Here is a 12,767-nt window from a genome sequence, read left to right on the forward strand (position 1 = left end):
CGAAGCAATGTTTGGCATTCAATATTTTGTCAATTTTTGTCTCGTTTCTAGGTATTTTATAACAGTGAGTGGGGGACAAAACTAAAATTTCTCTCTCTTCATTTATAAATAAACTATATACATTTTTATACATATATATAAATATATATAAAAAAGACATGATTTGACAATAAACAGTACTTTTTGTCTCCTCACTACCCAACATCAAATATACCAAACTTATTTTATATTATCTCCAAAAACAAATCCAAACATACACACTATCTCTAACTTATTTTTATTTATCTTTGTTTTTCTCTCTCTATCTCCACAAAATACCCTAAAACAAGTTAAAAACAAAACCAAACATTATGTCAAGTTCTCACTTTGTGTTTTTCTTTTTTGGGAACAACCGAGAACATAATAAATCATGTCCGACACCAATCCTCTTTAGTTCCAAATACAAAAATATCTTATAAAATTATAAGTACATTACATGAGCAGTATTCGTATAATATATCTTAGAAAAGGTGTTTGTGTGACTAGTTCAAAAACACAATTACTTTTTGACTTTTACAAAATTATAAATACATCATTTGAGAGGTGTTTATGTAATATATCTAAAGGGGTGTTTGTGCAATCGATCCAAATACATAAATACCTATCTTTTGTGAAATTATAGATAAATCTCTTGAAGGGTGTTTATATAATTTACATAAGGGGTGTTTTCGCAAGCAATATATATGAGTGTATTTATAATTTTTTATAAAGTATATAATATTTGTGTATTTAGAATATATTCTTAAGACGTGTCAATGTAATTTACTCTATTATTTAATAATAGAGCAAAGAGTAGAGGGCGTTTTTTTTTCTACATCGATAAATATTATATATAAATATATTCGCACATATAATAATTGGTAATAAATTTATACAAATATGGCTTTAAGTACAATGACAAAGGAGGCATGCTCTTCATTTGGAGTTGTTTTAGGTACTTAGTTTGTAAGATTTGAAAAAACTTTTTTCAAAGATTCTAAAATGTGCATTAGGGAATGTAAAGAGTTTTTGATATTGTTATCTAAAGATGTTTCCGAAGTCTTGGTATCTTCTTTTTTCATAATTATTATTAACCGGGTACACCAATTCTGCATGCATATATAATATTTCATATTTTAAAATTAATTATAAATAAAAACAAAACATATAGACTAACAAATCACATTTAAAAAAAATAATAATAACAACTTACAATATTATTGACACAACAAAAGAATTAGTATAGTAATATTAAAATGACAAGAAGCCACTTTTGTAAAAAAAAAAAAAAGAAAAGAAAAAGAAGAAACAAGTACCTTACTATTAATTTTTAAAATGATCTTATTACGGGTATAATTATAACATTAAAAAATTAGAACAATTGTATTACTAAATGTCGTTTGTGTGTGTAAAAAATCTCCCTTTTTTTTTTGTTTTTCCATATTAACATATACTATTACAACGTGATGGGGTAGAGATGAGGCAACCTGCTTTCGAACCCAAAAACTTCTACTTTACTGAACAGAGTGATGCCTTGGCATCGTCTTCAAAATGTTGGGTTTGGACTAATTTCAAACCAATTGCCTCTCAAACATTTCATACTCATTACCAGTCCAAAAAAAAATCAAACATTGGAATGGTATTAAATGCAATCGGCGATGCGTTATGCAACAACAGAGTTTTTAATATTCATGAAGAAATAATAAAAAAGTATTTAAGATCACTCAGTAATAAAATTTACCAACCTATATTAATTTGATAATTGCCACTTAATATCCTTCGAAGTATTGTAATATCTTCACTTTGACTCAATATTTAATGAAGAAAATCGCATAGCCAAATTTTAAAAAATAGGATACATTAAATCACACAAATATCCCACACCTTTTTGTAAAACTAGCCGTAGTGAAAAGTCGTCATTATGTGTATATAATAAATAATATTTTATGTTTTAAATTATATTGTGAATAAAAAAATATATATATAAATCAATACGTTATATTTTTTTTAAAAAAGAAAGAAAACAACATAAAAAAAAAAAACCAACTTAATGGTATAACTGGTATAAAGATAAAATTAGTGTTGGTTTTATAACCGACTTTCGTGAAAGAAAATGCCTTTTTTTTTATATATATAGTATAGATTATAAATACACCTCATAAGGTTTTAGTTGTAATTACTACAACATCTCTTATCTAGGGGTAAAATTTTACAAATACACCCCAAAATAAATCATACCGAGAATCCCTTTAAGGGGGTGTACTTGTAATTATGTAAAAGTAGGAATATTTATGTAATTAGACCAATCTTAGGAGATGTTGATGTAGTTTACCCAAAAAGTACATATAATTTCAGAAATACTTTTTTCACCACAAATATGTAATTATAATTAAGTACGTAAACATTCTTCTTTCTTTATATATTTTTTACACACGTCTGCTAAGTATATATGATTATATCAAAATGGGAGTTCCTGTTTGTCCAAGTGAATAACTGTCTGTACATGTTCACAGCAGCTTATAGAAGAAATAATGCTCTGCGACTCTTTCTTGGCAAATTACTCCCAAAACCTCACATCATAAAACTAAATCAAATGAACACCCATTTTAACTGAAATGTCTAAATCTCATGCTAAATTCTCTCTTTCCAGTAAACTAATTGGCAAATAACTATATGAAACAGCAATTAAATGACAAGACCACACCATATACTCACAGTAACCGCCGGAGTTCCTGTGTTTCATTCCGAAGAGAATGAAGTTCTTTCATAATCTCAGCTTGATTCTCCAAGATCAGTGACATGACACTCGACATCTCCATCTGGACATATTAGTTCCAAATATTAGAGAAAATCACGAGTAGAAGGACCAAACACAAAAGCTATTAGATGTATACCTCCTGCATATGGAATTGCCTTAGTATTTCTATGTGAAGATTACGCATGTCTTCATGAATAGATTTCTGAAACAAAGCAAGAGTTTCTTCAAGTGTACGCTGAAAAAGCTGAAGGGTAAAGGAAGTTCCCTGCTGCAAGTCAGGCTGCAAGGGAGTTTTCTGCATCGTCGCTCCACCCTATCATAAAATTATAGAGAAATGATTACCAAATGAACGAGAAATAGACTCAGACATCAATAATAATTCATAATCTAAAACATCTCAACCAGTTCTTCATGCAAAGAACAGTAGAACATAAACCCCCATATCCCATAAATGGTATCCTGACACCAATTTCTGCTTAAGCAAAGAAAAATTATATGTATTTGTTTATATTGATATATAGAAATGAATGACAAAAAATCATAAATCACTGCACGCAATCCAGAAACAGACTGCAATATTTGATTGTTCCTTACATTTGTAGTTGTAAGGGCGCTGGTTCCTGCGGCAGACGGCATTTCAGACCTTGACAACAAACTACTCAGATGTTCTTCCCTAGTTTCTGCTCCTGTTTTCTTAGATTTTGGTGACCCCACTGCAAGAGATGATGCATCACTGAAGGATGGTGCGGCACCTATTCTCTCAGCATAACTGGAGAATCTTCTAGGCAGAGATAAAGCTGGAACCAGATTATCAAGGTTAATCTGCCCTGTAATGCTTTTTGTACCTAAAGGAGAGGAAACAGCTTCCGGAGATCTCAAGGAAGTTTCTTGATTGGGGGTATCTCTGCTGCGTAAATTAACCAGGCTCAGGCCTGATGTTAAATTGCTGGTGCTCTGATTTTGGGAGACGCCATCTTGTAGACCAGACAACATCAACCCTGATGACAAACTAGTGGATGCCAGTGTTGCAAAACGAGAAGGCATGTTGATGGATTGGCGGTGATGACTTAATTTGTCTGAGAGCCTCAAGCCACCCCAAGCTTCAGGTGGGGTAATAGAGGAAGAATCATCTGTATGTGTAGATGCAGGGGTAGTCACCAACTGTGAGACGGTAGATGGGATGTCATCCTGCAAGAGCTTTCCCAGCATAAATATGTCGGGCAAGATAACAAGATGTTCCACATAGTCATCGAGTGCAAGGGAACCACAGAATAGTTGCTTATACTATGCAATGACTAGTGTAAGCAGAAGAAAACAGACCAAGCATTTAATATCAGAAATCAGCAAGCAAATGACATTGTATTTGCCCGATAACAGGCCAATTAGGTCATCTAAATTTCTACTAGATCTCCGAGTATCAAGACACGACATAACTTATTAGTCATGAATAAAATGATAAAAAGAAAAATAAATCCTGGAAAATGGACATAGAATACCTGCTTCAGCGATGAGTTGGATTTCCAGTCAAAAATTGGATGGTTATTGTTGGTGCTTTCCTCTGAAAGACCGAACCTCCTGGAAGTAAACAGAGAAGAAGGTCTTCTATCCAGATCTTTCTTTGGACCATCACGATCATCCCACAATTTATCAAGAGAGGGTGTAATTGGTTGAACTTCCACGAGGGGAGAAAACACCTCCATATCATCCTTGAAATTATAACTTCGAGGTGCATGCAGTCTTGCCAGAGTTCCACCAGTCAATAAGCTGCTTCGGAGAGGACCGAGAGGTGTTTCCTTCAAAGCAGGTAAATCTAGAGCACTTGATGTAGATCCTGCAGGAAAAGAAAATAAATCCCCAGAGGTACTGAAGTGGCTAGGATTTCGAGATCCAGAACCCACTGAGGCCATTGTATGGCTTGCCCGAGAAGGAAGTGGATCAGGCATAAGGACAGAATCCCCTACATCACCGGCCACGAGAGCAGTTTCATCTGTGCAGTTATTTTCATTGACTGTTGCAGGTTTTGACCTCTGCCAGCATAGATTTGTGACAGCCTTGACAAAGAGGAAATCATGTTTCATGACTAGAATGAAGTTGCTTAGGAATCTTTTGAGACAGAGTAGAAATAAAAACAACAATAGTTAACAAAGCGAGGGATTTTAACCCAATAAATGGAATAAGCATGGAAACATGCCAATAGTATTCTTTTGCACAACATTTAGGTCCTCTCATACTTATAAGCAACATGTTTCATAGTGGAAAGTGATCCTCTGATTTGCCCCATTACCAGCTATAACTTTGTGCAAAAGCAAGAGAGGGATTGAAGCACTCAAATAACAATGACCGTGCTATGGCACTACTATCACAAATGCTTTTGAACAACTTGCAAGATATATCACCACTCTCCTAACAAAAATAAGGAAAGGTTAGATAATAATCAGAATCACCTCAGAACTCCCGAATGCACGAAGAACAGTGATTGGTTGTGGTTTCCCACGAATGTCATAGAATACAACTTGACCAGTACTTGTACCAGCTGCCAAAATGAATCCATCATCAGTGAACGCCAGTGAAGAAAAAGGCGCCTCATAGGGAATACAAGACGATGGCTTCCTGGAGCCTGAGTCAAAAGTGTATAACTTCATGTCCAAACCAACACTAGCAATAGTCTGTCAAATTGGGGGATACAAGTAAGACAATTACTACACAATGTGACTTACAGCAAGGAATTGCATTTCAATGCATATAAATGGTTCAGAGAGCAGATATGGAAAAGCTCAAGCCAGAATTGTAAAGAGGAGACCTTGTCATTGGATGGTGAAAAACAGACGCCAGAGGTCGGTGCTGAATGCTGCTTCAGCCAAGAAGCCTGTGAAAGCAGATTGTTAGTAATATACTAGAAAGTAACAACCAATGTTGACTACAGTAAGGGTCCATTAAAGACAACACAACCAGCGGGTCGAGGTGCATACTCAAGGATCAATTGTTGTGTCCAAGTACAGAAAGATCATAGTGTTAATGGTAACCTACATTCTTGTGTTGACACAAAAAGTGCAAGTTGGACAAGATAACGTTGGTTGATTGTGCAGTCTTATCATAATTAAATATCTCATATTCATGTCTACCAACCAAAGATGAGGATTTCTAGCCAAACGGGTAAAGTCATGACCCTAAAAAGTCCTAAATAAAGCTACAAAGAGCTCCTTCCAGAACAAAAACTTAAGAGCAGAAAGAATTTCAAGATTTAACTAGAATTTGAAAGAGGCCCAACTGGGGATTTGTGTTCCTCGAATGATCAGAAAGTTTAAAAAGTCCTTGTGATTTAAAGTAACACTTTAGGGAGTGATTACAGAAAGATCCAGAGATTTAATGAGAACGCTCAAAACTACATACACACCAAGAATTCCAAGGTTGCAAGCCCAATAGAAGAAAGTATTTGGAAGACAAGGTGATTCAAGACCATTAGCACTTCTCCAGACAAGAGAAAGAAATTCAAAAGGCTGCCACAAAGCTTGAAGATCTTCTTTGGTTGAAAATGAACAAGGAAAGTTCTGGAATCCACAAATGATCAGCCAATATATTAGAGAACCAATACCTTTTTATGTTTTGTTTTAAGCAAAAGATCAGAAATCATATAGAGATAAATTCCATATTTTGCTGACAAACACATGATCAGTAAAAAAGAAAAAATCATCTCTTCCTGACCATAGAAGTCCAAATTCCTCCAGAAAAACGCAAAAACAGAATAATCATGTATACTCATCAAGGTACAATAAAAGCCATGGTTTCTATTCTAACCTTTGGGTTGCGACCAGTTGTATCCCACAAGTGGATGGACCCATCATCCCCAGCCGTGACCAAAAGGTGCCGGCTCAACCGAGAATAATCAAGTGCACCCAAAACCTGGTCTTGTCATTCCGAGAAAAAAGTAAAAATCACATACACCCAAATAAAACACAATGAGTGGCTTTGCAACAACATGAGTGCTTGACCAATGAAAGCAACCTGTCCATTAGGGTCCCTGAGTTCAGCAGCTTTTGTGCCGGAAGCAAGGTTGTGAAGTATAAGATCGCCTTTACGACTGACTGAAGCTATATGTTCATCTTTGCAGTTGTACATTACACCTGTTATAGTATCAGTATGACCTTTCAACCATTTTACACAACGCTTGTTCTGCAAATCCCATATTCGTACAACTTGTCCAGTTCCACCGGAGCAAAGATATCTAGATCCTTTATTGCTGAAGCTGATAGTTGATATAGACTCTGAAGGCTTATATATTTAAGAGGAATTATGTGAGGAAAAAACATCAAGTACATGTTTCAGGTTAGATTGAGGTGTACCAATCACATTCCATGTCAAACAGACAAGTTATGATAAAATAAACCATCCAACTTATCATGCAGAAGACTCTAAATACACATGTAATCTAAACAATTGGATTTCTCTAATTTTCAGCCAGGGGTGTAACATCTAACGATCAACTCATTGTCTTAACCATTCATTGTCAAGTATCAATACTACTGCCTCATTAGGTTAATATCAACAATTATTGTCTGGAAGCTCCTCCACAACACTGCATCCTGTGCAGTGAGTATATGCTCATGTTGGTTATATATGCTCTCACATGCAGGTAATCTCAGTCCATTTATTGTCACACGTGAAATAACTCCAATAAAAAAGTATAATTAATACATGATTATATAACAACCTCGTCTAAAACTGCTACCATCTTACTCCTGTTAAGAAATAGAATTTATTTCAAGCATAAATAGGCAAAAATAGACCACAATGCACATCCTCGCGTACACCAACAAGTTAACTTAAAATTTAATCTTGTTCAAATCCATAAAAGCAAAAAAAAGAAAAGAAAAGAAGAAGAAGAAGAAGAAGAAGAAGAAAAAGAATAGCGCCGGCAATCTTAATTTAGATAATGTACCTCGATAATTTCGCCCCTGGAATTTTTGGCAGGCACCGTCCACAAGCTTTGCCCGTTTTTCCTCCATAATGATATTCTACTATCTTCACCGGCACTCGCCAACACCAAATCTAAAGAATCGCACAAAGAACCCCAAAAACAATCGCAGTTAGCAACAAGAAGTTAATAACCAGCAAAAAACTTACATTAACTTTAACTAGAAAACCAGAACTAGATTGCGAAAAGCTGAAGTGAATGTGGACTAACTGTTATGGTTCCACTTGACGGAATTCACACGTAAGCCCGGAGACGGAGAGTAGGTGAGAACGCAAGGGTCCTGAGGCTCCACCGAGATGTCGAACAGTTTCACGGTGTCGCCTCCGCTCGCCGCCAACAACTTTGCTGATTCCGCCGAATTCATATTTCAATGACGCAATGTATCAGGAAATTCAAGGGAAAATTTGGGCTTTTTGGAAATTTAGACAGTGGAAAGGTGGGTGAAATACTGCTGCTCCTTCGTCTGTGTGTGTGTGTGTGAGAGAGAGAGAGAGAGAGAGAAATTCAAAAGAAAGAATTGGGCTCAAACGAGGGCGCCTTTTACTATTTGTAAAAGAATTATTTTTGGTCCCTTATTTTTGAAAAGCAATATAATAATTTTAAATTTAAAATTATTCAAATAAATTCAGTTAAATTATTATTAAATATTTAAAATTCATAATTTTAAATTATTCGATCTAAATACAATTTTAAAATTTCTTATGATTAAATTCAACAATATGTAAATTATAATGAATTGAACATTTTAATGATAAGGGGGTAAAATTAAGAAAATATCAAATTCTTTCATTAGTATTTCATAAAATGCCATCGCATCATAAATAATATTATAATTTTCTTTACATAAAAAAAATTACAAAATTAGTTGTGAGTGGATTAAAATAAATATTATTTCCTAATTATATATGTATGGAAATAAAAAATAATAATTTATGTAAATACACTTTTAAAAATAATTAAATGCACTCTAATAATGGATTAACAATATTTTTTGTTAGTTGTTCTGTTCGAGGTGATAAATTTAAATACATTATTCAAATAATGTAATATATGAATTTAACCGCGTAGAATAATTATATTATTTTATATTTTTTAAAACTTTTAATTATTCCAATGATGTAGAAAATATTAAGTGGTTAAAATAAAATATATTTGTATTTAAAAATCAAATATTTAGAAACAAGACAAAATACTTAGAAATAAGACAAAAACATGACAAAACAAGCAATGACAAACATTGCTTCTATTTTGGGCCATCTCAAAACCGAAACCAAACATAAGAGTACAACCTCTTATTGCTTCGAATCTTCCTACTGCTATTGCTGTAAGTTATGCTGTTAAACTTCACTTTGGAGATTTGTTTTTAATTCTCAGTTTCTTGTTCTATTTTTCCTGCCATAACAAAGGGGGAAATACTTTTTCCATAACTTTTAATTTTCTTGGTGTTATGAGTTTCTTTTGTGGCCTTTTTTGTCTTTCTCCAGTGCTAAGTCTTCACCATTTGATACTTTTTTCTCTCGGTTTGCTTTACATTTTTTTGCTTAGTGTACTATCTTCTGTCATTATTATTTAAGAAATACTGTATAGTTGTTATTGTGAGGTGTGGATTTTGTTAATTCTATTTTTCAATTTCTTTTTCCTGATCGTCTATGTTTACATGTTATTAAGACAATTATTTTCATAGTTATTGAGGATTAATTTTAATTTCTACTTTATTATGAAAAGTTTGAGCTGAAATATATAGATGCTTTTACGATTGTGTAGGACGCAGTAGATTATATGCGATTCGCTATTGAAGTATCATCTCTTTCTTCGTTACATTATAAGTTATATAAACATATATTTTCAAAAGAACGTATCTATATCTATACTATATATTAAGGAAAAACACCTTTTTAGTGTTTTTTTTTTAAGTTTTAGTTATGTTTTTTCTCTCTCTCTCTCTCTTCCACTTCTCATTTTTCACTCTTTTCAACTCTTCATTTCTCTCTCGTCTCAACTTCTCATTTTCCACTCTTTTCAACTTTTCATTTCTCTCTTTTCTCAACCTCCACATTTCTTTTTCTCCTCTCAATCTTTTTCCAATAATTTTTTTCTAACTTTCTTCTATGTCTTCTATTTTATATTTATCTAATTAAAATATATTTTTTTAAAAATGATAATTAATTTTTAAAATTTCAATTTAGTTTATGAACACACATTTGAGTGTGCTACATATACTAGTTTAAAAATACTAAAGTACGGAGATATGTGGATTATTTTAGGACTATCAAATGGTAGGATCTTATTTAGGGGTGTAAACAAATCGAGCTTGAACCTGATGAGCTTGAGCTTGAATCTTACCTAATGAACTCGAGCTCGAGCTCGATCTAAATTTATTATTATTATTATTAGATTGAATCATGAGAATCATCGAATTTTTACATGAATTTATAAGTAATAAAATAGATTGCATAATGCATACTATAATATCCCAAAATATACTATGATATTTTAATTTATTGTTTTAAATATGAACTACTAGTTAGTTTAAGTAGTAATTAATTAGCAAAATATACCAAAAAAATTCATATTGAATAATTTAAAATTGTAAAAAAGTATCCATTATTTGGAATAATGCAATTGAAATACATAAAATATTTTATAATTGAGATTAATGTTCACAGTCTGCAATAAATTTATATATTTATAAATGTTAGTATCACATTGAATCTTACATTATTGAACAACATGAGTTAATTGGGCCATCAAAACTCAAATCAAATCGTTAGATATCAAACTTACAGAAAAATGCATTTGGTTAAGTTTTAGATTTATTGGATATACGGATGCCGAAATACTGTACTCGGAATAAGAGTAATCATTTAAGAAGGTGTATGGTTGAATCAGGCCATGTGATTTTATCATACCATATGATCTAATTGATACAACCTTATATATAGTTAAATTATATTTATACAACTTTTTTAATAATAATTAAATAATTAACCCTTCCCTGTTTGCCTCCCCTCTTCGCCTCAGCCTAAGCCTAAGCCTCTGTCTTCCCCATATTCGTCTCCACCTCGAGGTCGCCCATGGAACTAGGTGACCAGAGAAGAAATGGACGAGCTCTTTTGCCTAGATTACCTTGCCCCACGGTCGTTGTTGAACATAGAAGAAATGGGCGACCTTCTTCTCCCAAATTGTCTCGCCCTCTTTAGCTTGCGCTGGGCAACGATGTCGGTCGTTGCCCTATAATATATATATATAGATAGATATTACATATATAAATAATATAAGATATATTTTTAGAATAACCTAAAATTTGGACCATTTTTCTCGATTGAAAATTAATGGTTACTATAATAAGGGTATAATGAACAATTCCTTAAAAATTTAACATTGTTAACAAAAACAAACAAAAAGGGAGAGTGTACATTTTTTCGAAAAATACAAGGGATTTTCTACTTATAAAATTAACAAGCGAGGGTTTTAGCTAAAAAAAAAAATCACAAATGAATTTTATGCGATTTATCCAAAAAAATAAAAGAAATCGAGAGAGAAACACGAAGTAGTAACTTGAAAAAAAAAGATATTAAAGTTACTATTTTAACCAACTTTCTTTTAAGAAAAAAATGAATTAAAGAATAAATATTCAAAAATTTATACGTCAAAAGAATATATATATATATATATATATTGTAATAATATAAATGTAGGAATGCATACAAGTAATGTATATATATGCATGTGAGTTCCAAATCCTTGTGCACATCCCTTTCAATTAAGTACCCTAATCACGTTAGTTAAGGTTCCCCCCAACTCACTTCAACAATATGAATATGCTGCTTCGATCCATCTTTTGATTTCGGATCAACAAATGGACGTTTTAAATAAATTAAAGAAAAAAGGAACAATAACTTTTTATTATTAATTAATTGGTTTGATGGATGGAATATTATTTGTGGGGTGTGGCGACATTAACCATTTAGAGGGAATAAAGCCACAGCTACGCTATCTTTATGTGATCACCACATTTTTTGCTGGAAGATACTTCAAATTATACATTCAAACCTCAGTTATGCCTCTTCACACTCCAATCATACCTTACACTTCCTACCCCCACCTCTTCCAACTCTTTGCTTAATTACTCAGTGAAACTGATGAAATATTACTAATCAACACTTACTATTATAGTAGAACATCCTACACATTGACGGGGTTCGAACTCATAATGTTAGAGTCATGGGACCTCAACTTTATCAATTGAGTTAGGTCTCGTCCACATAAAAATTTAAATAAATTATAGCCACACAACATATGGTTAGATTGAATTACACAAATAACAATTATCAGATTTGTACGTCCACATTTTAGTAATGCTTATTATTTTAATCCACTTAATTAAAGTTGCCATAATAACTATAATTACTTTAATAATATGAGTTAATAGGAGCATCTGCTGTCAAAATTAAGGACCACCCTAACATGATTAATGAGAAGAAATTAAATTACAAGTGGAGTATAAATTAATATATATAATAGATACACAATAAATATAATATAACCAACAATTCATATATGCTATTTAAAAGAAATTGACAAATATATATACTTAACCAAAAATTAAATGTTTTTAGAAAAATATGAATAAATATATATTTGTTAGTTTAGGGGGTAAATATTACATTAAGAATAATTCAGAGGGCAAAGTATATTTTACCCTAAAATTAATTATCTTATAATTAATTATTTCAAATCAATTACGCAACCCTCTAACCAAATCGACATTGTCAATTGACTAGAATACCCTTATCTCTTTCAAAAATTATTAAACGCTTGTATTTTTATTTGGGTTGAGTCGGTTCGAACTTGATCTATAATGACACCATTAGTCATACATACAGTTCGATCTACCATCAATCGTCTGAGCTTAATCATTCACGTCATATTGATGTGATTTATCCGAGTGGACATTTTTTATAAATATCCTAACTATTCGGATGCCATAAGGATCGTACTTTTACAATCTAAGATTAC

The 12,767-nt window shown here is 32.5% G+C and overlaps 1 protein-coding gene across 1 annotated transcript; it reads right to left on the reverse strand.

Moving 5' to 3' along the window:
• On the reverse strand, nucleotides 2,539-8,262 carry LOC105160935 (protein NEDD1-like). The gene is made up of 10 exons (XM_011078462.2): nucleotides 7,959-8,262; nucleotides 7,713-7,822; nucleotides 6,779-7,045; nucleotides 6,572-6,676; nucleotides 5,577-5,642; nucleotides 5,221-5,442; nucleotides 4,273-4,827; nucleotides 3,371-3,964; nucleotides 2,913-3,089; nucleotides 2,539-2,837 (listed from the first exon to the last, which is right to left on the reverse strand). Exons 1-10 carry the CDS (start codon nucleotides 8,110-8,112, stop codon nucleotides 2,730-2,732), a joined length of 2,358 nt encoding a protein of 785 aa, XP_011076764.1. The 5' UTR covers nucleotides 8,113-8,262; the 3' UTR covers nucleotides 2,539-2,729.

Source organism: Sesamum indicum, linkage group LG4 (genome assembly GCF_000512975.1).
Source record: "Sesamum indicum cultivar Zhongzhi No. 13 linkage group LG4, S_indicum_v1.0, whole genome shotgun sequence".
Lineage (NCBI taxonomy): Eukaryota > Viridiplantae > Streptophyta > Magnoliopsida > Lamiales > Pedaliaceae > Sesamum > Sesamum indicum.

Coding starts and splice junctions, on each gene's coding strand:
- LOC105160935 (XM_011078462.2), bottom strand. CDS start 8,112: ATGAATTCGGCGGAATCAGCAAAGTTGTTGGCGGCGAGCGGAGGCGAC. Junction 3,965..4,272: donor CCAACTCATCGCTGAAGCAG/GTATTCTATGTC, acceptor AAGCTCTTGCAG/GATGACATCCCATCTACCGT. Junction 3,090..3,370: donor GCGCCCTTACAACTACAAAT/GTAAGGAACAAT, acceptor ATTTTATGATAG/GGTGGAGCGACGATGCAGAA.